General features: G+C 37.6%; 1 protein-coding gene across 6 annotated transcripts in view; it reads left to right on the plus strand.

Moving 5' to 3' along the window:
- Window positions 1-20665, plus strand: part of NAA16 (N-alpha-acetyltransferase 16, NatA auxiliary subunit) — a 71916-nt gene extending 51251 nt beyond the window's left edge. For 3 of the 6 annotated variants that reach the window (XR_014794393.1, XR_014794394.1, XM_084876542.1), the window contains 7 exons: window positions 3338-3551; window positions 4588-4781; window positions 6968-7076; window positions 9258-9356; window positions 9688-9831; window positions 17529-17626; window positions 19301-20665. Coding sequence is in view for 1 of the 6 variants with exons in the window: in XM_084876542.1 (XP_084732668.1) it covers window positions 3338-3551; window positions 4588-4781; window positions 6968-7076; window positions 9258-9356; window positions 9688-9831; window positions 17529-17626; window positions 19301-19498 (1056 nt within the window). In the remaining 5 variants the exon portion in view is untranslated. Of the gene's footprint in view, window positions 1-3337; window positions 3552-4587; window positions 4782-6967; window positions 7077-9257; window positions 9357-9687; window positions 9832-17528; window positions 17627-19300 lie in introns of those variants that run through there. The other 3 variants (XR_014794395.1, XR_014794396.1, XR_014794397.1) reach the window with 3 other exon arrangements.
- The last annotated feature ends 5291 nt before the right edge of the window (window positions 20666-25956 follow it).

Raw genomic sequence — 25956 nt, forward strand, 5'->3', positions numbered from 1 at the left:
GTCAGATGATCACGGTTTGATCATGGTCAGGGTACATGCCTGGGTTGCAGGCTTGATCCCCAGTATGGGACGCGAAGGAGGCAACCGGTCAATGATTATCTCTCATCATTGATGTTTCTATCACTCTATCCCTCTCCCTTCTTCTCTGAAATCAACTTTAAAAAGTTGAATTTTCTTTTCCCGTTTTTCAGATGATTGATTTCTGTTTATTTTAGTGTACTGATTTGAATCTGAAACAGAGCAGCAATACATATTTCTAAAATTTTTTGATAAGATGTAGGATTTCTGATAGCTCAGAACTATAGGAAGTTCATAACTTCTAGTGCATCTTAATCTTTATCAAATTGACACATGCTTTATATTGGCACATTCTTTCTCTATAAAGAAAATAGTGTTGCTTATTGTCCTCTTTGGTCTAGTTATTACAATATCTTAAGTCAGAGGTTTTTGTTGTTTTTCTGTGTGTAAGTTCTTATTAGTCTACTCCAGTAACTCAGAAGGAATGGTAGCAAGGGCCTTATAGCAAATGCCTAATGAAAACCACATTCTTAAGCTCTGAAGAGTATTTCTTACTTCTTTGCTGACTTGTCTTACTTTGATTCAAGCCTAATTTTGGAACTTAAGCAATTCCTCCGTTATATTATTTCCTATCACTAAGAAAAAGAAAGAGAAAGAACTAGTGTTTATGATGAGTTAAGGGCATAAACAGTATGTTAAAATTTGAATTCCTAGAGTCTACGGTGAGCTAAGTGATCTTATCATGTTCATATTTAGTCAAAGTTCAGGAAAACTAACTTTATCTGTGTTATCTAGTATATTTTTATGTTTTATAAATTTGGAGATCTGAAAGTCACTTCAAAATGTGGTACAAGGGAGATATTTGTGGTAATTAGACAGTTAAGTATCTTGATTGTGGTATTAGCTACGCGAATCTAAAAAACTGTATAACACAAGTTATACCAATGTCAGTCATTTGGTTTTGATATTGTATTATAGATATGTAGGATGTAGCCTTTTGGGGGAAATGAAGGAAGAGTGTACAGAACATCTCCATACTATCTTGCAACTTCCTCTGTATCTATAATTATTCCAAATAAAAAGTTAAAAAATGGAAAATCAACCTAACATTGTTTAGTTGTTTTTAAGTAGGATTCTCTAAACATCATTTCTCCCAAAAGCAAAATTATTTTGTAGTACCTATGTTTTCAAATTTAATCTAGTCATATCTGGCTACCACCATTAGTTTATTTATTATAGAGTGATCAACATCCAAGTTTGGAGGTCTTCAGCAAGTTCCTGAGACACAAGGTTTTCAGTGGAAAAACTGAAAGCCTTAGGCAAAGTGGATAAGATGGTTATCCTATTTATGGAAGACATTAACTGGAGAGAGGCAGCCTGTGGGCTGTTACTGATAAAGAGGAGGCTTTAAAGGTTTGTGGTTCCTTCTGAGATGTTTACTAATGCTGCTAGGAATATCTCTTGAAATGTGCTGTTTCTCAGCCTAAAAAAAAGGTCCTATCACCTCTTAAAGTGTTCATCTCCATGAATTTTGGCACTGTCATTTTCCTTACTCAGTTTTATTGAATTTTAAGATATTCTTACTGTGTTAGACATAACTTGATTGACATCAAGGAAGATCATGAACAACTGTATGAAATATATAATTCTTTTTTAAAAAAAAAAAAACAAGCTTGCTATTTATGAATTGGCTTGTGTTATTGATGGGAGGAATGCAATTTTCAAATATAATAACATCATTAAAGCATGATTCTTAAAATAGTAAATAAAACTAATATGTTCATTTTTCTATTGTGTACATTGTATATGTCTTATCTTAAAATTCTCCTTTTTTAAAATCTCAGGCACTTAATGTAATTCTCTGTATGGTATGTTTCTAATTACCAAGACAACTAAAATTATCAAATGATATGGACATTAATTTGTCCTCTGCATGGTGAATTACGAGGCCCCAGGATAGAGGGAAGATGAAAGGTGGAAGAGCTTGCTCTATATTGGTGTGTTGAATCATTCTTTTTTCTGTTTTTGGAGAAGCTAAAGTAGGAGAGGAAAAAAAAAAAAAAAAAAAAAAAAAAGGCAGGTAGAGATGCATATAGGGAAGAAAATAAAATAAAATAAAATATAAATTGTTTCTAGGGAGTTAATCTCCTTTCAGTGTAAGGGATTGGTGCTTAAACTTTTGGGGAACCATGGACCCTTTGAAATTAGATGAAAGCCTCAAGCTTTCTCCTTAGGAAAATGTTATTCGGTTTATACATATGCTCCAGACTAAGAACTTTGGCTAAAATGGAATGTAGGTAATTAAGGGTACCTTATTGAGCGAGAGAAAACCATAATGCTCTGTATAGCAATTCACAGCTTAGAATGAACTTTAAAATATGCTCTTTTTAAAAAAAATCTTTAACAACCTTATGAAATTGGCAATATACATGTTATTTTTAACTTAAGTAATCGAGGATCTAGATCAGTGGTTCTCAACCTTTCTAATGCCACGATCCTTTCATACAGTTCCTCATATTTTGGTGACCCCCATAATGTAAATATCTGTGTTTTCCGATGGTCTTAGGCACTATAGCAGCGGTTCCACAGGTTGGGAACCGCTAGCAGGGTCAACTAAGACCATCAGAAAACACAGATATTTACATTACGATTCATAACAGTAGCAAAATTACAGTTAGGAAGTAGCAACGAAAATAATTTTATGGTTGGGGGTCACCATAGCATGAGAAACTGTATTAACGTGTCTCGGCATTAGAAAGGTTGAGAACCACTGAACTAGATAATTGAAGTCACATGCCTCATCAGCAACTGATCTCTTGAATTGGCCAATATTGTGCTTATTGAGTGTCTGCTGTGTTGGGCCTTGTGCCAGGCAGTGGGGATAGACATGACAACTCTTGAAGAGCTCATAGTTGAGAAGAGCAGGCTGATATATAAACATTTTGTGTGAATCTAGAGTATATAGTCTTCAGTCAGAGCTGTTAAACTCTGCCATGCCGATTTTTGAAGAATACTAAGGAGAAATTTTTAATTAAAAGTAAAATATCAGTATATGCTATTTTCCAGACTTAAAAATCTGACTTATTACATAGAAATTGAGTATCATCACAAAACATGATTTCTAATGAATGATAATCAATTGTAGAAAGAGAAACTTAAGATTTATGCAAAGAACTTGTTGTCCTTCATAGTGTTAAACACTGGAGAGGGCAAATAAGTGAAATTGTGTTTAAAACGTTTTGGGGCTCTTTATGCTTTTCTTTTCAAAAGTAGACATTATCGACAAAATGTAAGAAATAATTGTGATTTTGTTTTTAAGCATTTTCTTGAGATAACCGATGATCAATTTGACTTCCATACGTACTGCATGAGAAAGATGACTCTTCGTGCCTATGTTGATCTTCTGAGATTAGAAGATATGCTCAGAAGACATGCCTTCTATTTCAAGGCTGCTAGATCAGCAATTGAAATATACTTGAAATTGTATGATAATCCCTTAACTAATGAAAGCAAACAACAAGAAATAAATTCAGGTAACTGAGATAGAACTATTTTTTAAAATTTGAAAAGAACACTACATTTAAGAATGATATTAGTGTAAACAATACATAGAAAAGTACACTGTCACATGGATGTGAAGACGGTGTGTGTGTGTGAAAAAAATTGGGTGAAGACTTAGGAAAAGCAGCAGGATAATGTTTTGTAGCTGATGCTACTTAATCACTCCAATGCAATGACTTGGAATCTTTATTTTTGTCTTCAGTAAGGCCAATTCAGGAAAAATATAAATGTCTGTTGGCTAGGCTCTTTAACGATATTATTTATTTGTCACTAAAAAAGGCTTTGAGCTCCTTAGGGAAAAATAATTATTCTTACAAACTTCTCATATCTAATAATGTTAATGAGAATATATAGCTTTTATTCACTAAAATGTTAATATCTAGGAATATTTGAAAAATAGCATAGAGGCAAGTTTCTCACCTTTCATTTGTGATATTTATGTGGTGTCTGGAGATCATAAGTGTGCTTATATACACTGTCTTATTCTTGAAATACCCTTAAGAGAATATTGGTTGGTATCATCAGCCCTCCTTTACACAGTTTGAAATGATAATGAAAGAGATGGTTTGCCTAAAGTCATGTATAGGAAGCAGAACTGGGCTAGAATTGGTTAATTTTAGTCAATGCAGCATTTACTGGTTGTATTTTATGTGCCATATATAGTGCTAGCCATTAAGAATACACTTTCTAGCCCTGCTGGCATGGCTCAGCGATTGAGCCTTGACCCATAAACCAGAAGGTCGTGGTTCGATTCCCTTTCTCACAAGTCATTAGTGTGAGGTGTATAGGAGGTAACCAATCAGTGATTCTCTCTCATCATTGATATTTTTATCTCTTTCCCTCCCCCATCCTCTCTGAAATCAATAAAAATATATTTTAAGAAATACACTTTCTAAAAACTTTTGTATAGTTGCCTTTTCCCCTCCCCCCCAAAATCTTTCCTAATAGTTTATATTGTATAAGAATATGAAGAAAAATGAAACATTGACTGCATTTGGATATTTATAGAAAACCTGACAGCCAAAGAATTGAAGAAAATGCTTAGCAAGCAGAGAAGAGCTCAGAAAAAGGCTAAATTAGAAGAAGAGAGAAAGCATGCGGAAAGGGAGCGTCAACAAAAAAATCAAAAGAAAAAAAGGGACGATGAAGAAGAAGAAGCCAGGGGTCTCAAAGAAGAGCTTATACCTGAAAAATTAGAAAGGGTGAGATGAATTTACTGTGTTAATTTGGTAAAATTTATGTTAATTCTGTTCTGGCCATAAACTTTATAATTTGTAAATTATAAATTTGTTATTTAAATTTATAAATCAGAAGCCATTTGTAACATTTTTAAAAATACATTTTTATTGATTTCAGAGAGAAAGGGAGAGGAAGATAGAGATAGAAACATCAATGATGAGAGAGAAGCATTGATTGGCTGCCTCTTGCATGCCCTCTATTGGGATCCAGCCTATAACCCAGGCATATACCCTTGACCAGAATCAAACCTGGGATCCTTCAGTCTGCAAGCCAATGCTCTATCTGCTAAGCCAAACCAGTTAGGGCCATTTGTAACATTTCAAATGATATGCCATAAATAATTTTTGAGTGATAATATGCAAATTTTGCTAATGCATATTATACATAGAATTGTAGTTGTGGTAGACAGAATTATGACCCTCCAAAGGTTTCCGTGTTCTAAACCCTGGACCTTATGAATATGTTAAGTTACATGGCAAAGGGGAATGTAGGTGGCAAATGGAATTTAAGGTTGTAATTAGCTGACCTTAAGATAGGAGATTAGCCTGGATTATCCAGATGGACCTAATGTAAATTCACAAGAGGCCCTTAAAAGTGGAAGAGGAAAGAAGACATGAGTAGTGTGAGAAAGACTCCATCCCTGTTGCTGGCCTAGAAGGTGATGGGAGGGATGGGAAGAAGACAGCTATAAGCCAAAGATGTAGGCAGCCTTGAGAAGCTGAAAAATACATTAAAACATGTTCTCCCTTAGAGCCTCTGAAAGAGAATGCACTCTTGGCTGACACTTGATTTTAAATCCCTAGAGACCCATATTGAACTTTTAACCCACAGAACTGCAAGATAATAAATTTGTGTTGTCTTAAAACATTAAATTGTGTTAATTTGTTATAGCAGCAATATAGTTTTCTATTAAATATGGAAGCATTTCATATTTCTTGCTAGGTATGTGTTAGCTACAAAGAATTAGTTCTTCATCTCCAGGATTTAATTATTTAGGGAAATATTTTTTTTCCTGTTTTATTTACTGTGAATCTTTCATTTGTTTTTACTTTTTAATCGGTTATTACTTTTTCTCTGTTATTTGGTACAATTATATGATCTGTTGTAGTGATTCAGAAAAAGTCACTCCAACAGTGCCTAAAGGCAACCAAGACCTTATAGGCTTAAGAGAAACTTCTGCCTCTGTTAACTACCTAGAAGAATCGAATTACAGGCCTTTCCCATAGTAAGAGATTATCTGAGATAACCTTTTTTGGCCTCTCTATATGGCAGGATAAACTAATTATTAAACATCTGCTTTTCTTACCTTCCTTCTTTCTAAATATCCAAGGTGGTCCTTAACTCAGAATGTGATATATACTTTATTTTCCCTTTCGGTCTTTGAACCTTTCACGTATGTGGGATCTCTGTCTCATGTATACAGGGTTCCCATATGAATGTATGGTATGTAATTAAATTTGTGCATTTTCTCTTTTCTTTTTTTTTATATATATGTTACTGATTTTTTACAGAGAGAGAAAGGGAGAAGGATAGAAAACTAGAAACAGCCGAAACCGGTTTAGCTCAGTGGATAGAGTGTCGGCCTGCGGACTGAAGGATCCCGGGTTCTATTCCGGTCAAGGGCATGTACCTTGGCTGAGTGCACATCCCTGGTAGGGGTTGTGCAAGAGGCAGCTGGTGATGTTTCTCTCTCATCGACGTTTCTAGCTCTCTATCCCTCTTTCTTCCTCTCTGTAAAAAATCAATAAAAAAATATATATATATAAAAGAAAGCCAGAAAAATCGATGAGAAAGTAACATCAATCAGCTGCCTCCTGCATACCTCCCATTGGGGTGTGGCCTCAACCAAGGTACATGCCCTTGACCGGAATTGAACCCGAGACCTTTCAGTCCGCAGGCCGATGCTCTACCACTGAGCCAAACCGGTTTCAGCAAATTTGTGCATTTTTCTCTTGTTAATTTGTCTCGTGTTTATTTCATTATTTCATTATTAGACCAATGGAAAAACTTTGAGGTTAGAGGAGAGTTTCTTCTTACCCCACACTGTAGAAATTATTTCAGATATGTATTAATATGAAATTTGGAGACAAATTTGACTTGTTTAGCTGTTTTTAAACTATTATAATTTTTTTTTCCTGCTTCAAAATAGATAGAAAATCCATTGGAAGAAGCCATCAAGTTCCTCACACCTCTTAAGAACCTTGTTGCTGGTAACATTGACACTCATCTATTAGCATTTGAAATATATTTTAGAAAAGGTAATGGTTTGAATTCAGCTTTTAATTCACTATCTATATATATTAATTTAAAATTAAATTAAATTTATTGGGATAACATTGGTTAAAAAGCCATACAGGTTTCAAGTGTACAACTCATCTGCATACTGCATCATGTGCTTGCCACCTCAAAGTCTAGTCTTTTTCCATCTCCATTTTATCCCCCTTTATCCACTTCTACCTCCCTTTTCCTCTGGCTATCATCACCATACTTCTGTGTGTGTGTGTGTGTCTCTACATGTACATATTTATCTATACTAATAAAAGAGAAACATGTAAATTGTCACATCACAATGCCCATAGCCAATCGGGAGTGAGTATGCAAATTAACCTGACAAAGGTGGCGGTGGCTCTGGGCCTCTGGGCAGTAAGCCTCCTCAGGGCCTCCCTGATGTGCTCAGCACCTGTCAACCATCCTTGTAGCCTCCCGGTGGCCCAGCTCCTGTTCTCAGAGGCAACCCTCTGGTGCCTGAGGTCATAGCTCCCAGAGTCTGGCATCTCCCTCTCCCTCACCCCTGCCTCTCTGCTCTGGTAAATAAAACCCTAGCATTATAGCAGCTCCTCAGGCACGGCTGTACTTGGGAGCTCGTTCAGTGCACAGTTATTGCGCCCAGGAGCCCCAGGCCAGCCAAGAGGTGATGGTGGCAGCCGTGGTGGCAGCAGCAGGCGGCTCAGCTTTGTTTTGAATAAATGAAAGAGGCCACCTACTCTGTAACCCAAATTATCAGATCTCCCTCTTCCCTATCTTGCCAGATTAAGAGGGGAGGAGTGATGGGGGACGAGGGAGGGTGGGCAGGCAGGAGGTGGAGGGTGGAGGAGGAAGTGGAGGAGGATGGGGGCCAGTTGCATCCCACTTTCACAATGGGAAAGAAACACATTAGTACACCCAACCTCTCCAGTCCTCCCTGCCTGCCTTGCTCCCCCCAACCTCTTCCCCTCGACGCCTTCCCAGGAGCACCAGGGCTGCACAGAGGAAGGAGGGCGAGGAGGAAGCAGTGCCGAAGTGCGCAGGACTTGCCACCACTGCACAGGCTGCTGGAGCAAGCCCACGGCCTGCTGGCAGCCAGGAGAAGGAAGGCCTATTCTTGCACGAATCTTCGTGCATCTGGCTTCTAGTATATACAGTATCCTATATAACAAAAGGGTAATATGCAAATAAACCAAACAGCAGAACAACTGAACAACCAACCAAAGTGTAATATGCTGCTAATACGCTTAGGCTACTCAACTGCTCGCTATGACGTGCACAGACCACCAGGGGGCAGACAGTCTACCAGTTGATCAGTCACTATAATGTACACTGACCACCAGATGCTCCACTTGCTGTTGGGGTCCAGCTGATCAAGACTGAGTGAGATGGGTCAGACACACCCTGGAACCTTCCCATGGTCCCTCTCCAGCCCAATTGTGCACCGGTGGGATCCCTCAGTGTGGCCTGCGCCCTCTTGCAATCTGGGTCTCCTCAGGGAATGTTGGAGAGCCAGTTTCAGCCTCCATCCCACAGGCCACTTGCCTTGGGAGGGCGCCAGATGCAGGGCTGGTGAGCACTGCTGTGGCAGCACGAGCCTCTCCCGATCAGGACTGATTGGGCACGAGCCCACGGCAGCGCAGTGGGGCCGGCATGAAGAGGGGCAGTAGGAGATACAGGTGGCATTGGAATACAGGTTTCAGCCCAATCCCTGCAGGCCACCCAGAGGGACTCCACCTGTGCATGATTTCATGTGTGTGCGTGTATGTGTGTGTATCCCTTAACCTTTTTTCATCTAGTCCACCCTTAATTATATTGATGGCCATATTCAGTATAATCTTGTCAGGTCTATTCTTGTTTTTTAATGTTCCATTTCAACCTTTAAAAAATAATCATAATCATTTTTTTTTTTTTTTTTTTTGCTACTTCAGAACTTTACTGGGTGATAAATTAGAATATTATAATCAAATCCATTTTAAGAATAGCTTAAATAATCAAATTATTTATCTAAACCATTTCTTTATGATATTTTATGCCTTTCCTTAGAAAATAAGGAAAGTTGTCCTTGAATTTTGCTTATAGATATTATAGGAAAGTTAGCATTTTGTTTCTGGATTTTAAGTAAGGCTAAAATAAAGTGAATAAAGTATCATACATAAATATTGATCCTATTTTTTTTTTTTTTCCTGACACAGGAAAGTTCCTGTTAATGTTGCAGTCTGTTAAACGAGCTTTTGCCATAGATAGTAATAACCCATGGTTACATGAATGTTTAATTAAATTTTCTAACTCTGGTAAGTATAAACAAGATAACATTTATGTAAAAGCAAATGTGACAATTTAGTTGTCTTTCATTAAGCTGCATATTAACAGATTTACAAATTGTAAACTAAAAAATAATGTTTACATAAAGCATTTAAAAGAAGGTAAGTTTATAAATTAAACATGCTAGCAAAAATAATGCTAGAAATTAGTGCATTTTTAAGCTGAAATGTATTTATATTACAAAGGAGCAATAATATTTTTACTTTTAAAATATATCTAGCTTAAAGGACGTATTTCAACTGATTTTCTTTCAAGGAACAGACCTAAATTTTTAAAATTTTCAAATATTTGTTTTTATAGTGTCTAACCATAGTAATCTTCCAGACATCGTGAGCAAAGTTCTATCTCAAGAAATACAGAAGCTATTTTTCAACAAGGATTTGGAAAGTTTTAATGAGGATTTTCTCAGACATAATGCTACCTCTCTTCAGCATTTACTTTCAGGTTGGTATTTAAATCCCAGGGTTAAAATGTTTATAGGAAAAGTTAGAATGTGATTTTTTTTTTTAAAAAGTTTGGAAAGATCTTTAACCTCATTAATTATCAGAGATAAATAAACATCAGGGATACCCTCTTTGACTCTTGTTCAACATAGTTCTGGAAGTCCTGGCCATAGTGATCAAATAAGAAGAAGAAATAAAAGGCATCCAAATTGGAAAGGAGGAAGTGAAACTCATTTATTCACAGATAGCATGATACTATACATAGAAAACTCTAAAGACTCCATCAAAAAACTATTAGATTTAATAAATGAATTTGGCAACTTAGCAAGATACAAAATTAACACCCAAAATCCATAGCAGTTTTATATACCAATAGGGAACTCTCAGAAAGAGAAGGAAAAAAAAATTTCCATTTACCATTGCAACAAAAAAATAAGATACTTGGGAATAAACTTAACCAAGGAGGTAAAAGATCTGTACTCTGAAAACTACAGGATGTTCAAAAAAAAGATAGAGGAAGGTATAAACAAGTGGAAGAATATACCCTTTTCATGGGGTGGTAGAATCGACATAATTAAAATGTCTGTGTTACCCAAAGCAATCTATAGATTCAATGCAATCCTATTAAAATACCAACAGCATATTTCACAAACCTAGACCAAACACTAAAAATTTATATGGAACAAAAAATAACCCCAAATAGATGCAGCAATCTTAAGAAAGAAAAACAAAGTTGGAGGAATCACAATACCAGATATCAAGTTATATGACAAAGGCACAGTGCTCAAAACTGCCTGGTATCGGCAGAAGAACAGGCATATAGGTCAATGGAATAAAACAGAACCCAGAAATTGACCCAAGCCTCTATGCTCAATTAGTATTTGGCACAGGAGGCAAGATCATACATTGGAGCAGAGGCAGTCTCTTCAATAGAATGGTGTTGGGAAAATTGGACGGGTACATACAAAAAAATGGAACTAGTTTACCAACTTACACTATACACAAAAATAAACTCAAAATGGATAAAAGACTTAAGTGTAAAATGTGAAACCATAAAAGTCCTAGAAGAAACTATAGACACCAAAATCTCAGACATTGCTAAATGGGACTACATGAAAATGAAACCAACAAAATGGCAAGAGAGCCCACTACATGGGAGAACATACTTGCTAATGATATATCTGGTAAGAGGTTAATCTCCAAAATATGTAGGGAACTCATACAATTTAAATGGGAGATAAACAGTCCAATCAAAAAATGGGCAAAGGATCTAAATAGACACTTCTCCAAAGTGGACATACAGAAAATCAAGAGATATACAAGAAAAGTGTTCAAAATCATTAATTATCTAAGATGCAAATAAAAATGACCAGGTATCACCTCACACTTGTCAGAATGGCTTTCATCAACAAATGACAAGTGCTGGCGAGGTTGTGGAGAAAAGGAACTCTAGTATACTGCTGGTGGGAATGCAGACTGGCACAGCCACTGTGAAAAACAGTATGGAGTTTCCTCAGAAAACTAAAAATGGAACTCCCATTTGACCCAGTAATCCCACATTTAGGAACATATCCTAAGAAATCTGAAACACTCATCAGAAAGAATATATGCACTCCTATGTTCATAGCAGCATAATTTATAATAGTTAAGATTTAGAAACAGCCTACGTGCCCATCAGCAGATAAGTGGAAAAAAACAAAACAAAACAAAAAACTGGTACATTACACGACGGAATACTACACAGATAAACAAAAAAAATCTCTTACCATTTGCAACAGCATGGATGGACCTGGAGAATATTAAGTTAAGTGAAATAAGCCAGTTAGAGGAAGATAAGTATCCTGTGATCTCACTCATATGTGGAATCCAATGAACAACATAAGCTGATGATCAAAAATAGACTCTGAGACATGGAAACATGAACAGACTATTGAACCTCAGAGGGAAGGTAGAGCAGGGTTGGTGGGAAGAGATCAATCAATGAACTTGTTCATATATGCATAACCCGTGGGCAATGGGGTGATGAAGGCCTTTGTGATGGGTGGGAGGGATGGGAGCAAGCTGGAAGAGATTAATGGGTGAAAAAGGACCTATGTAATACTTTGAATAATAAAGATTTAATGAGAAATAACAAACATTAACACAATAGCATTTTGGATCTTTCAAATTAATAAATTTTTTATGTGTTTGGAAAAGATTAAAGTTTAGTAAAGATGTAGTTAACAGGCTTTATTATAGTTTGCTGCTACAGTGTAAATTGCCACAGCAATTTAAGAAATCAACTTAGCTGAAACCGGTTTGGCTCAGTGGTAGAGCGTCGGTCTGCAGACTGAAAGGTCCCAGGTTCGATTCCGGTCAAGGGCATGTACATTGATTACGGGCACATCCCTGGTAGGGGGTGTACAAGAGGCAGCTGGTCAGTGTTTCGTGTTGACGTTTCTAGCTCTCTATCTCTCTTCCTTCCTCGGTAAGAAAATCAATAAAATATATTTAAAAAAAAGAAATCAACTTAATCTTTCTTATCAAGAACTTCACATTATCTGTATCTTTTGCTGTAGTCATACTTTTGTGAGTAATTTTAAACAATTATTCCAAAGCAAAGAAGGAGTTTTAAGAGCAAATATCTTAACTGAAATGTGTGAAAATATGGGAACAAGAATGAAACAGATTAAGGTATGTCCATTTGTCCAATAATGGGGAGATGTATCAGGTTTGTAGGATAGAATAGCAGGTACCGTATTTTTCGGACCATAAGACGCACTTTTTTTCCCCCAGAAGTGGGGGGAAAAAGTCCCTGAGTCTTATGGTTCAAATATAGCCTACACATATACTGTAAAAAAAAAGTTTTTTTACTTGCCCGGCTCTGTGTGGTCTCTGTGTGCTTGCCCAGCTCTAAAATGGTTCTAAATGCTGCTGTTTACTTTACAGGTTTGATTACATGTGTTTATGACTGTGATGTTGGGTTTTAATGCACATAAAATATTTTAGGACACTATTTGTTTCAGAATCTTTTTTTCTTCATTTCCCTTCTCTAAAAACTGGTGCGTCTTATGGTCCGGTGCGTCTTATGGTCCGAAAAATACGGTAATTGTATAAAGTGATGTGTATTCTAAAAGGTTATAACAAGGGTAAATATGTCCTTTTTTTAAATTTAATAAATCTTTATTGTTCAGATTATTATAATTGTTTCTCCATTTTTCCCCGATAGCTTCCCTAGATCCCACTTCACCCTCGGTCCTTACCTCCCCCCGCACTGTCCTCATCCATAGGTGTACGATTTTTGTCCAGTCTCTTCCCGTAACCCCCACACTCCTTCCCCCCTGAGAATTATCAGTCCCCTCCCATTTTGTACGCCTGATTTTATTATATTCACCAGTTTATTCTGTTCATCAGATTTTTTATTCACTTGATTTTTAGATTCACTTGTTGATAGATATGCATTTGTTGATCATAATTTTTATCTTTATTTTTTTCTTCTTCCTCTTCTTAAAGAATACCTTTCAGCATTTCATATAATACTTGTTTGGTGGTGATGAACTCCTTTAGCTTTTCTTATCTGTGAAGCTCTTTATCTGCCCTTTAATTCTGAATGATAACTTTGCTGGGTACAGTAATCTTGGTTGTAGGTTCATGCTGTTCATCACTTTGAATATTTGTTGCCACTCCTGTCTGGCCTGCATAGTTTCTGTTGAGAAATCAGCTGGCAGTCGTATGGGTGCTCCTTTATAGGTAACTACCTGATTTTCTCTTGTTGCTTTTAATTTTCTCTCTTTGTCTTTTGCCCTTGGCATTTTAATTATGATGTGTCTTGGTGTGGTCCTCTTTGGATTCCTTTTATTTGGGGTTCTGTGTGCTTCCTGGGCTTGTAAGTCTATTTCTTTCACCAGGTGGGGGAAGTTTTCTGTCATTATTTCTTCAAATAGGTTTTCAGTATCTTGTTCTCTTCTGACACCCCCATAATTTGGATGTTGGTACATTTGAAGTTGTCCTAGAGGCTTCTTACTTATCTTCAACTTTTTGGATTCCTTTTTCTTTTTGCTTTACCGGTTGAGTGTTTTGCTTCTTTGTATTTCAAATCTTTGACTTGATTTTTGCGTTCCTCTAGTCTGCTGTTGGGTCTTTGTATAATATTTTTTATTTCAGTCAGTGTATGTTTAATTTCTAGTTGTTCCTTTTCATATCCTCAAGGATCTCGTTAAATTTATTGGCCTTTTCTAGAAAATTCTTGAAAAACCTTATAACTGTGGTTTTGAATTCTATATCCAGTCATTTGTTTTCCTCCATTTCTTTAATTTGTGATTTGTTTCCTTGTCTCCTCATTTTTGCTGCTTCCCTGAGTTAGTAGGGTGGATTTGTGTGCTTCATGTCCTATATGGTCCAATGGATCAGCCTCCCAGTTACCTGAGGTGGACACTCTTGGTGCACCCCTTTGTGGACTGTGTGTACAGCCTTGTTTAGTTAAGCCTTGATTGTTGTTGGTGTCACTGGGAGGAATTGACATTCAAGCCAATTGGCTGTGAGGACCCGCTGTGTCTATAACGGAAGAATTGCTGTGCTGGAGACACGCTTATGGGGCAGGATTTGCTTCAGTGGGGCTTTGGTGCTCATTGAGTCTGCCTCTTGAATGTGTCCCTTATGAGAGTAGTTGAAATCTGGTGTTGTCTCACACAGACTACTAAATACACTCGCTTCTGGTTCTCCAATTGGGTGCAGTTCAGCTACTGTCTGAGGTCACCCAACAGGAGCTACAGTGAGAACTACAGATTTCTCCTCTTTGCTTGGGGTTTGGAGGTTTTGGAGCTATCTGACGGGTGCTGTAGTTTGTTTGATTAAGCTGCGATAGGGCCAGCCATTTACATGCAAAAGCCGTTGCATGGAGCTTGAGTGGGTTTGTAGATTGTGCAGAGTGGATGTCACTAGGCTAGGGCGTGGCAAACAGTGATGGCTGCCAATCAGCCTTTTCTGTGTTTCCATGTTTTCAAGTCCGCACCCCACATCTCAGCTCAGTAAACAATGATTACTGGGAGCACCTCTGCAAGAAAGTCATCCTCACTTTTCGACCCAGTGGCTGACAGTCCAGCTTCTCCCCATTGGAGTTTGGGTCCCCAGCATCTCTCCAGAAACTGGATTTCAGAGTAATCGGCTGCTTGTTTCCCTTCGGGTTGGAAAAAAGCAGCACATCCAATCGCCCACCACCAGCCCAATTTGTGCGCCTCTGTACTTAGGCTTTCCAGTGCTTGTGCACATTTCAGTGCTCTTTTCTCTTTCCTTCTGGTTGTAGAACTTCCACTCAGCCAGCTTTCCTGTGGTTCTGGGTGATAGACATTTTGTCGTTTACTTGTACAATAGTTTTGAAATTGTTGTGCGAGGCAGCAGTTTAGGTTTTTACCAATGCCGCCATCTTGGTTTCTCATATGTCTTAATATGTATGCAAAATTAACATAAAATATAATCTCAGCCATGTAAAAATATACATGAGATAAAGGCTACAAAAAATGTATGCTAAAGCTTTAATGAATGGTTGCCTTTGGGTGTTGTGATTATCTGATTTTTTCTTATATATATATATTTTTAATATATGTTATTGATTTTGTACAGAGAGGAAGGGAGAGAGATAGAGAGTTAGAAACATTGATGAGAGAGAGTCATCAATCAGCTGCCTCCTGCACACCCCCTACTGGGGATATGCCCACAACCAAGGTACATGCCCTTGACTGGAATCGAACCCGGGACCCTTCAGTTCCCAAGCCGACGCTCTATCCATTGAGCCAAACCGGTCCCGGCTGATTTTTTCTTATATTTTTATTACTTTATGTATTTTGCATTGTGAGAATTTATTTATATTCCGCCTTATTACAGGAGAGAATTTAGGCAATTTATTTAAATTTGTAAAATGATAAGATGGCATAAATATAAACTGAACAAGAGATTGTGGAAAGGGAATTGATGACAAAATGAAGTGTGTGTGTGTGTGTGTGTGTGTGTGTGTGTGTGTGTGTAATGAATTCCTAATTTAAGCCATCTACTGTATTTAAGTACTTTAACCTAATCTTTTTTTGTTGCAAAGGGAAACTTTTTGGTTTTAATATCTGTAGAAAAAAAGTTAATTCATGTGAGAAAAAAAAGTTAATTTATGTGAGAAATTACACTTCTGTTAGTAAGGGAGGTGAGAATTTCTCTTCTCAAAAAACAGGGTAATAGAAGAAAACATTTCTTTATTATAACTATGGGAAACTTCTTTCCAAACATCATATGAAATTCTAAAGAGAAGATCATTTTTGACATATAAAAATGAAAACACCATAAATTCAAAAGACCAAAAAATATTCAAAGATATGTAACTGATAAAAAGCTAAGAATATACGTGGAGCTCTTATACATTAACAATTAACAATAAAAATTAATAAACAAAATGCAGTAGTAGCCCTAGCTGGTTTGATTCAGTCTGCACACCAAAGAGTCTATGGTTCAGTTCTGGTCAAAGACACATGCTCAGGTTGTGGGCTCGATCTTCTGTAGGGGGTGAGCAGGAGGCAGCCAACCAGTGATTCTCTCTCATCACTGATGTTTCTAAATCTCTCTCCCTCTCCCTTCCTCTTTGAAATCAATGAAATATATATTTTTTAGCTCTGATCGGTGTGGCTCAGTGGGTAGAGCATCAGCCTGTGGACCCAAGGGTCCCGGGTTCGATTCCAGTCAAGGGCATGTACCTTGGTTGCAGGCACATCCCCAGTAGGAGATGTGCAGGAGGCAGCTGTTTCTCTCTCGTCAACGTTTCTGACTCTATCCTTCTCCCTTCCTCTCTGTAAAAAAGTCAATAAAATATATTAATATATTTAAATAATCCAGTAGTAAAATGAACATAGAACATGGTATGAGATCCTCCCCCCAACTGGTGGGCGGAGTTATGATATTACTGGCATCTGCCACAGACACCCCCCCAAGACATTGAACCACCAATCAGCTCATGCCAAAGTGCCCTGGAGCCCACCCCTTCCTGTTTCTTCTCTCAAAAGGCTCCCCAGCCCTCCAGAGGCTGCTTTCTCCATCTCCGTCTGTGGAGGCAGCCTGGCTGGGTCATTTCTCCTCTCCCCACTCCTTTAATTCTGATTTCTCTACCTCCGTAATGAGCCGCTCATTACTGGGAAATAAACCTTACTTTAATATGTCTTGGTGGCCCCTGACTTCAGTTTCCTGCACCTTAAACCTTACACATGGATTGTGTGATTTATTAGAGAAATATAAACTGGGTTTATTTTTTAAAAACTTTAACAATTATTTTCTTTGCGAATATTGAAACATTTTCTTATTGTCCCTCAACCACAGCCCTCTGATGGTAATTTGTTTCTTAGATATTTTATGTGAGGATATTTTTTTTTTAAATGATTGATTGATGCCACAGGGTAGCCTGTGTTTATATTTTGAGTTGGACCATTTTTTTTGGGGGGGGGGGGGAGGTATTAAATCTAATCTCCTGGTAAATGTTTAGCAACCATCTCTTTGTACCCAACTGTGAGTGGAATGTCACTGAATGGGAAGTGGGAAGCGATGTCGTAATTGCCTCCTGAGAGCTGGTGGGAGACAGTTCCAGCCCACTGTTAGGTACTTGGGACCAAAAATTAAACCACTGGTTAATGTAAATCAAATCAAACGTTAGCCAAAGAAGTTTACTCATTTTGAAATGTCTTGGTATTTCAGGTGCTAAAATGATGTATTTTCTGGACAAGTCAAGGCAAGAGAAAGCAATTGCCATTGCCACTAGACTGGATGAAACTATAAAAGATAAAAATGTAAAGGTAAGATTTTTCACACTCATTTCCCCCCATTTTTTTTTTTTTTTAAATCATCTGTGAGCATTTATTCTAATACTGCAGGCAATACAGGAGAGTAGCAGGTCATCTACAAAAATCTGCTCTGCAGCACCCCCATAAGCCAGCTGCTTGTATAGGATAGGACAAGAATTACTTGAAGAAGTAGGGATTACAGGCATGGGAAAGTAGGAGTCTGGGGTGGGACTTCATTGTTTGGGCAACAAGGTGGTTTAATCTTTCCAAGACATATTAAAGTAAGGTTTATTCCCCAGTAATGAGCGGCTCATTACGGAGGTAGTTTTTGAATGAGAATGGTTCCAAGGTTGATTCCCAAGGCCCAGGGGCACACAACTCTCAGCCTGCCAGAATGTCCTTTCTTTAACCAACAGGAGGCAATCATGGTTAACAGAGAATGATTAATAACTCCCATAACTGGATTCTGAGTGATCTAACAAAACATGCCTTTACAACATAATTCTTGAGTGGGCCTCTGACTTCATGTCTTGATTTGAATCCAAGTTCTAATTAAGAGCTATATCACATTAGGCTTGTTACATCTCTTAGCTTCCTTTTCCTCATGTATAAGATGTGTGAAGCCAAGGCCCACATGGCCTGGGGTTCAAAGACTTGGAGAAAACCTGACGTGCAAATTAATTCACAAGACAAGAAATATAAATTTGGAAAATATGGGGGAAGCCAGTTGTGAGCTTGGTACAAGGAACTAAAGGGCAGGGCGGGGCTAACTCCTCATAATGAAAGGGCAGGGCGGGGCTATCCTCAGTTTTGTGTAACTGGACCCTAGTTCTCACCCAACCAATCAGGGTCAGCCAAAGCAGTGACATCATCAACCCTATAAAACCCATTGATCTGTTGAAGCTCGCTCTCTTCCACCACTCCGCTGTTGGTGTAAGTGGGACAGAGCCCATGCTAGCATGGAATACAGGCTTTCTGCTACTGCATCAGACTCGTCTCCCTGGTGGTCTTTGGGGATCACGAAATCTGGGCATAACAGGACCAAGTTCCACTGAGTCTCTGTTCCCATCTGCTTTTATTTGCTGGAATGCACAATTGCCTTTGAGGAATTCAAACAGATATATCAAAGGTGATGTTTGGTAAACAATAAGATTATCAGGTTGGGGGAGTTTGCTTTAGGCCATTGAGCCATCAGCAGTAGATAATAAAATGCAGATATTTAGCCCTGAGAATTTCAAAAAGCCCCATTCAGCCTTCTGACTGGACTTCTTGCATTTATATTAATTACTGTTGATTTTGGCTCCTGGCAAAGATGAGGATGAAAATGCAACATCATAGAGTTGGTATAAGGGTTTACTAAAGTAATAAACTGAAGTGCTTACTATCTGCCTGGCACATAGTAATCACTTAATATGTGGGAGCTATTGTTATTAATAAAGGACACATTTTAATAATCATAGTTTCAGGGATTCACTTTTTCAAGTATTAGAATTTTACTGCTTTTTTAAGGCTTTGCAGAATTGATTTTGAAATGTTCCTTTTCTGAGATGATTACTTAGGATAGACAGCAAGAAGTTATTTTAGACTATAGCTTGTTGGCCTCTTGGTTAATGAACAGATTGCACCTTTTGATTTAAGTGATTATTAACCAAATGTAATTCTTTTTATTTCCCTTTGTTTCAATAGATTTTAATAAAGGTTTCTGAGGCACTGCTTGATGGCAGCTTTGGGAACTGTAATTCCCAGTATGAAGAATACAGGATGGCCTGTCATAACCTGTTCCCTTTCACGTCTGCTTTTCTGCCTGCTGTGAATGAAGTCGGCAGTCATAGTGCGGCACTAAACCATATGGCCAACTATGATGTCTTGGCAAATGAAATTTGAAATCCCATAGAAAATTGATTCCTATAGATTCAAAGATGATTTCAGATCACGGTTTCTTTTCAGGGTGTATTTTAATATAGAAATGAAATGAAATAATTGGATAGTTTTTTCAATGGAGTATTGTGTAAGCTTATTTTATTTTTTATCTGACTGCCAGTATGCATAAGCATCTGTTAAAATGACCTGTTTGTACTTGTACAGTTTTCCTAAACTTTAGAATTATCAGCATTATGATGGTGCTGTTACTTCTTTATCATAAATATGATAATTTCATGTTAAAATAAGTTGTATACAGTCTCACTTTTGTTTTGTTTTTTTTTTTTAGATCCTGCTTTTAAAATTTATGGTTTGATTTCTTATTGATTTGTCATATTATTTGTTTTTTGCTTACTTTTTAATTAAAGCACATCAGTTTTAAAGTGCTAACAATATGTACATTAAAAACAATATGGAACTACTTTTGTCAGAAATTGAGGTTTAGCTTAAAATTTACTTCAGTTTGACTCTTTTTTTTTCCTACCTTAATTTCTTTCTTTCTTTCTTTATTTTTTTAATATACATGAAAATGAAAATTTCTTTTGATTCAGAATGTGGGGATTGGGTTGCCTCTTAATCACTGAAATTCACTGGCAAATTTACTGTGTATCTCTAGATCAGTCTTAAAGACCCACAGGCAAGAATTATGCTTTCTTGGCTAAATTCCTTCATGTGTTAATAGTTTATATCTGCGTGGCATATGCTTCAAGGAAGCATAATAGAGCAGATTACAAATTATAATGAAGCATCTTTACTCTTATAGTCATACATAGACTACTAAATATTTTTTATATCACTAGAATGAGAATTGAATCTCTATTAGTTTAATTATTAAAACAGTATTGTCAGGCAATTTTTTGCGTAGGATAGCTATTTCATTCTTGTATAGAAAACAGTAGTGGAATCACTCAATATGTTTCTTGCAGAACTGTAAATATGTCTGTAATATGGATACTTCCCTTTAAGGCAATTATAAATTTAAAAGGGAGATTTTATTTAGAGTAATAGTTCTAATTAATATGATTTTCTTTCACTCTAAGCTATTTTAGATTCATAATTATTGAGAGAAAAACACTTACTGTAAAACAATGTCAACCTATATAATGCTGTAATAAATTATTTTGTACAGAGTTGCTTATTGGTGTTGTGTTACTGCTTCACACAATCAAAATACTTTGCAAAATATTTTTTCTTTGAGAGAGTAAAAATTTTTCATCATCTTAATTTTTACGACCTTATTAAAAAATCACCTACCAATATATTCTGGTGCCACATCAGATTGTTTTCTTTTTAATGTTTTAATCCTTTAAAAAGTAGGCAATCTCTGTCACTAGATATCCTGGCAAATGTGTAATCTGATATGTTACTTTCAACATAAAAGATGGAATTATGCTTTCAGCAGTAGTCTTTTAAAAAGTATTCCATTGGTATCATTTAGAATTTCTGAAAATTATAGGCAGATACGGTTGAGATGTGAGGAGTTTGGTTCAAGGACAGGAAGAAGGCAGGATAATGGGTGACACTGGGATTAGTGAAATCCAGTAGTTTATCAGTCAGTGTATAGAGGCTGTATCTGTTCTCCTTCCTATAACTCATCTCCGAGTATAAATCAGAGATATGGTCAGGGATCTTTTTTAAATAAGGGGGGAGGGTTATATCATTTCCTACCTTCACCCTATCCCTAATTTTGGTAGAGGCTCTTTTAATGCAAAGCTAAAGAATAAACATAAGCCTAAAGGAGAGACATTTTAAAACCAATTGCTTAAAAAAGTCTCTTGTCTCAAGAGAAAAGCAGAAAGTCCTTTGTCCTGTTTGATCCTGCCAAGTTTATCAGAACAGATAGGAAAAAACCCACAAAGATTCAAGGTATAGTGTGATAATTTAAGAATATGGCTTCAGGTTTTGTTTTTGTGTTTTGAGGAATGAATTTAATGGGCAAAGCATAGAGAATAGAGAACCACAATTCAATCTGTAGTTATTGAGCACCCAATTTTGTTTTGGACAGTGTTTGTGGTATGTCACATAATAGAGCAAAAGTAAGTTCTTATTCTGGTGTGGAGAGAGAGAAATGAATATATATTAGGTAGTGAAAATTACTGTTTAGAAAACTCAAGCACAATATAAATATAGAGAGAAATGTTGGTTATAGTGAAATTTAAAAGTTTCAAAGAATAGGTAAAAGTTTCAGAGAAAAGGTATTATCAAAAGAATGAATTTGATTGACATCAGATTTCTCAAAAGCATTACTGAATGAAAGTATCAAAGAAAAAAACATTAAAATTTTATATCCAGCCAAGTTAGCATTAGAATGTGACAGACAACATTTAAAAATGTTTTTAAGTGTACAAACCTCAGAAGATTTACCTTACAAAGGCCCTCAAGGAAAATACTTTAGGAGAAATATTAAAAGATACAAAATCTGTAAGATGCTACAAGAGATGTGAGAAGAATGATTAAATATTTTTGTAAAGTTGACTGTTATCTTAAAGAGAAACTTTATTATAGCAATTAAAACTCTAGGCATTATCATTAAGATTTGTTAATGTAAGAAATATCAAAACCCGTAATAATTTTTTGTGTGTTTACTAGCGTCCCGGTGCACAAAATTTGTGCACAGGGGTGGGGGTGGTGTCCCTCAGCCCACACTGCACCCTCTCCAATCTGAGACCCCTTGAGGGATGTCAGACCAGGTGGTCAGACATCCCTCTCACTATCCAGGACTTCTGGCTCCCAATTGCCCTCTACTGCTGACCTGGTCTCCCCCAACTGCCCTCCTCTACTGGCCTGGTCACCCCTAACTGCCCTCCCCTGCAGGCCTGGTCCCCCCAACTGTCCTCCACAGCAGGCCTGGTCTCCCCTTCTCCCCTCAACTGCCCTCCATTGCAGGCCCGGTCCTCCCCAATAGCTCTCCCTTGCAGGCCTGGTCCCCCTCAACTGCCCTCCCTTGCTGGTCTAGTCACCCCTAACTTCCCACAACTACCCTCCCCTGCAGGCCATTTTGTGGCGACCATCTTGTGTCCACATGGGGTGGCCATCTTGTGTCTTGGTGTGATGGTCAATTTGCATATTACTCTCTTATTAGGTAGGATTTGAGCCAAGCTGATGACATATGCTAGGGAGTACAATCTCAAATGCTCCAGAGAATAGCAGTTTTACAGTGTTTATACATTTGAAATTAAGGAGGGAATTTAAGGAAGGTTATGTGGAAGTGGGGGAAAGCAAGGCAGGGATCAGATTACAGGATAGTTAACACTAAGTGTTCTCTTGAGGGCTAATACCCCCTTCTAACAGTATTCTGGTATTTCAAAGGTGTGTTAAACTAGATGCACAAAAATAATGGGCAGGGCTGGTTTAAAATCTTTTACTAAAGTTATATGCCTGGGGCATAACTACCCAAGTCTGACCCAGCTAGGAATTTATGATCAGATTACCCTGTGAGGTTACTTTCCATAGAACTCCTTTTTCATGCACAGACTAGAGTTGGAGATAAAGACTAAACCTAAGAGAGCTAAAGTTCCTCTCTGACCCTGGCTGGAGCAATGTCCTGTACATCAAAATGTTGTGGGTTCAATTTCTGGGCAGGGCACATAGGTTGTAAATTCGATCCCCAGTCAGGAGGCAAACTAAAGTTTCACATGAATGTTTCTCCCTTTCTCTCTCTCTAAAGTCAAAAAAGGCATTTGGTTGTGGTTAAGAGGAAGTTACAGAGATTAAACAAACATGAATATAGTTATAAAAACCACTATAAGAAAGAAGATATAAAACAAATCAGACATGAATTAGTTTTTCTAGTGGGAAGCAGAAAAGAGGAACAAAGATTATATACAGTAAATGGAAAATAAGATGGCAGAAAGTCTGGTGTAACACTGATTAAAAAATAAATGGATTAAGTTATAAACGATTCAGATTTTTGGATTGTGTTAAAAGATTGTTTACAAGAGACATACTTAAGAACAGGAAAATTGAAATAAACGGATGGAATTAGATATAATAGGCTAATATGAATCAGAACAAGGATGGGGTAATAGTCCAATAGAATTTAATGCAAAATATAATGACATTGTGCATTCATTAAATAAATGCATATCTGAGGAGTGACATCAGAGGAATGGCAAGCATGAGAGATCCCCTTGATAATTCCTTGATATTTCAATAAATTAACCAACTATAACTCAACAAAGAATTCCCTACTCAATACAGAGTTATGCTTCAGAGACATGCACATGGAAACATATAAAGATGGGCAAATGGGAATGAATTGGGAGACAAGAAAAGGAAAGCTCAGATGGTAGCAGATGCAGCTGGGAGATTGAGGCTTGGCCTGGAGAGGGGAGGAAGCCAGTGAGAGTAGGTGCTTTGGCCAGGAAGAAGAGCTACAGGGGGCAGTCAAGCAGGAAAAAGGAGCAAATAGTGACTGAGCCAGCAGACTCCTGACAGAGTATGTGGGTTCTTCCTTGTGCCTGTCCACTGTCAGACAGTGGAGTTTCAGACAAAGAAACAGAACTACAGAGCCCTGCTGCCTCTTGTGTAAAACTTGTTTCCTGTTGCTCTTGGGGTCGGGTTAAGGAGCATATTATCTATAAGCTAAGAGTTATTACAGCAGAAACAGTTTCCCTCTGTGATTGATACCCAGGTGAGGCTTTTGGGGGGTGTGTGTGGGGTGAGAGGAGTGTCCAGTGTTGCTATTATGATGAGGAACAAACAAACCCAACCCCAAGCAGCACTTAACTTACTGTGGAGGTCAAATCTAGGAGTTCACAGAGGTAAAACTCTTGTGATTCAGAGCCATCTATTTGAAAAGAGTAGAAAGAAAGACCTCTTCAGAAAAAGCTGTTAGAGAGGGCCCATTAATACAGACATACATAGATGCCTAGACAAAGAAGACCAGCAAATACCATGAATAACCATGGTAATGAGGATGATGAGAAAGAAAACAAAGAAAGCAAGCTGAAACACATGGAAATATGTAATATAAATTATACAGAGATTTTGATATTGTGTTCTGAATATGTGAGATGTGAGAAAATACAGACAGGTAATTCAATACTCTCAGAAAACAATGAACAAAATAAGTTCCTTACCCAAAGAAATTGAAACTTTAAAAAAGAATCAATCATAAATCCTGGTAATAAAGTATGCAATTAAGGAGATTAGGTGTAAACTATTGAGCATAGAAAATAGAGCCAACCAGAAGGAGGGAAGAATTAATGATATTGAATATAGGAATCTAGAAATGATGCAGAGGGAAGAAGAGAGAGACCTGAGTGTAAAGAAAAATGAGTTTTATGAGAAGTATCTGACTCCACCAGGAAATAATAGATATACCAGAAGAAGAAGAAGAGAGACAGAAACAGAGAGCCTCTTCAAATAGTGGATGAGAACTTTACAAACCTATGAAAGAACTAGATCCTTGAATCCAAAAAGCAAACAGAACACCTAGTTACCTCAATCCAAAGAGGCCCTCTCTAAGACAAATTGTATTAATACTGTCAAAAGTTAATGACAAAAAAATTCTCAAAGCAGCCAGGGACAAGAAGAAAGTGTCCTACAGATGAAAACTCATCAAAATATCATCTGACTTCTCAGCAGAAAATCTACAAACCAGAAGAGAGTGGAACTAAATATTCAAACATCTGAAAGAGAAAAATTACCAGCCATGAATATATATCCAGCAAAATGATCTTTTAAATATGAAGGAAAAATAAAGATGTTTCCAGATAAGCAGAAGCTGAGGGATTTTATCACCAGAAAGCCTCCATTGCAAGGAAATATTCAAGGGAGCTTTTCTACCTGAAACAAGTAAGGTCACAAAAAAACTTATAGCATAGGAGAAACCAAGATGGTGACATAAGGTAACACCTAAATGCAGCCTACCACAACAATTTTAAAATTACAACTGGAAAACATAGCAAACATCGCCCTGAACCACCAGAAGAGTGACTGAGTGGAAGCTCTACCAAACTAGGAAGGGAAGAGAAAGGACGCTGAGCCTCAGGAGCTGTGGAGGTGCGGAGATCTGTGCCTGCAGAAGGGGCGGCTGCCGAATACGCTGCTGGCTTACTTGCAGCACGTGTGGAGAGGGTGGGCAGCTAACGTGCGGCTAGCGTTCTTGTTTGGGAGGAAAACAAAACCTCCCTGTTGCACTGATAACCAGCTCCAGTCAGAAAGAAATTGGACTGTCAGGCAGTGGGCTAAACTCTCTCAGAGGAGCGAGTGGCCAGCAGCCATCACTGCGGGACTCAGGAACAGGACCCTCTTAGGGCGAGCTGACGAGAACCAAAGTTTGTCTGTGCCAACCGGGACTCCGCCACATCCAAGCGGAGCACAGAAGCCTTCCCAGTGGCTAGCTCTCTCGTTCGGGAGAAAAACAAAACTTCCCACCTGCACTGATAGTCAGCTCTAGTCCAGGAATAAACTGATGG

The sequence above is a fragment of the Pipistrellus hanaki genome, assembly GCF_964339955.1.
Source record: "Pipistrellus hanaki genome assembly, chromosome: 3".
In the NCBI taxonomy this organism is placed as follows: domain Eukaryota; kingdom Metazoa; phylum Chordata; class Mammalia; order Chiroptera; family Vespertilionidae; genus Pipistrellus; species Pipistrellus hanaki.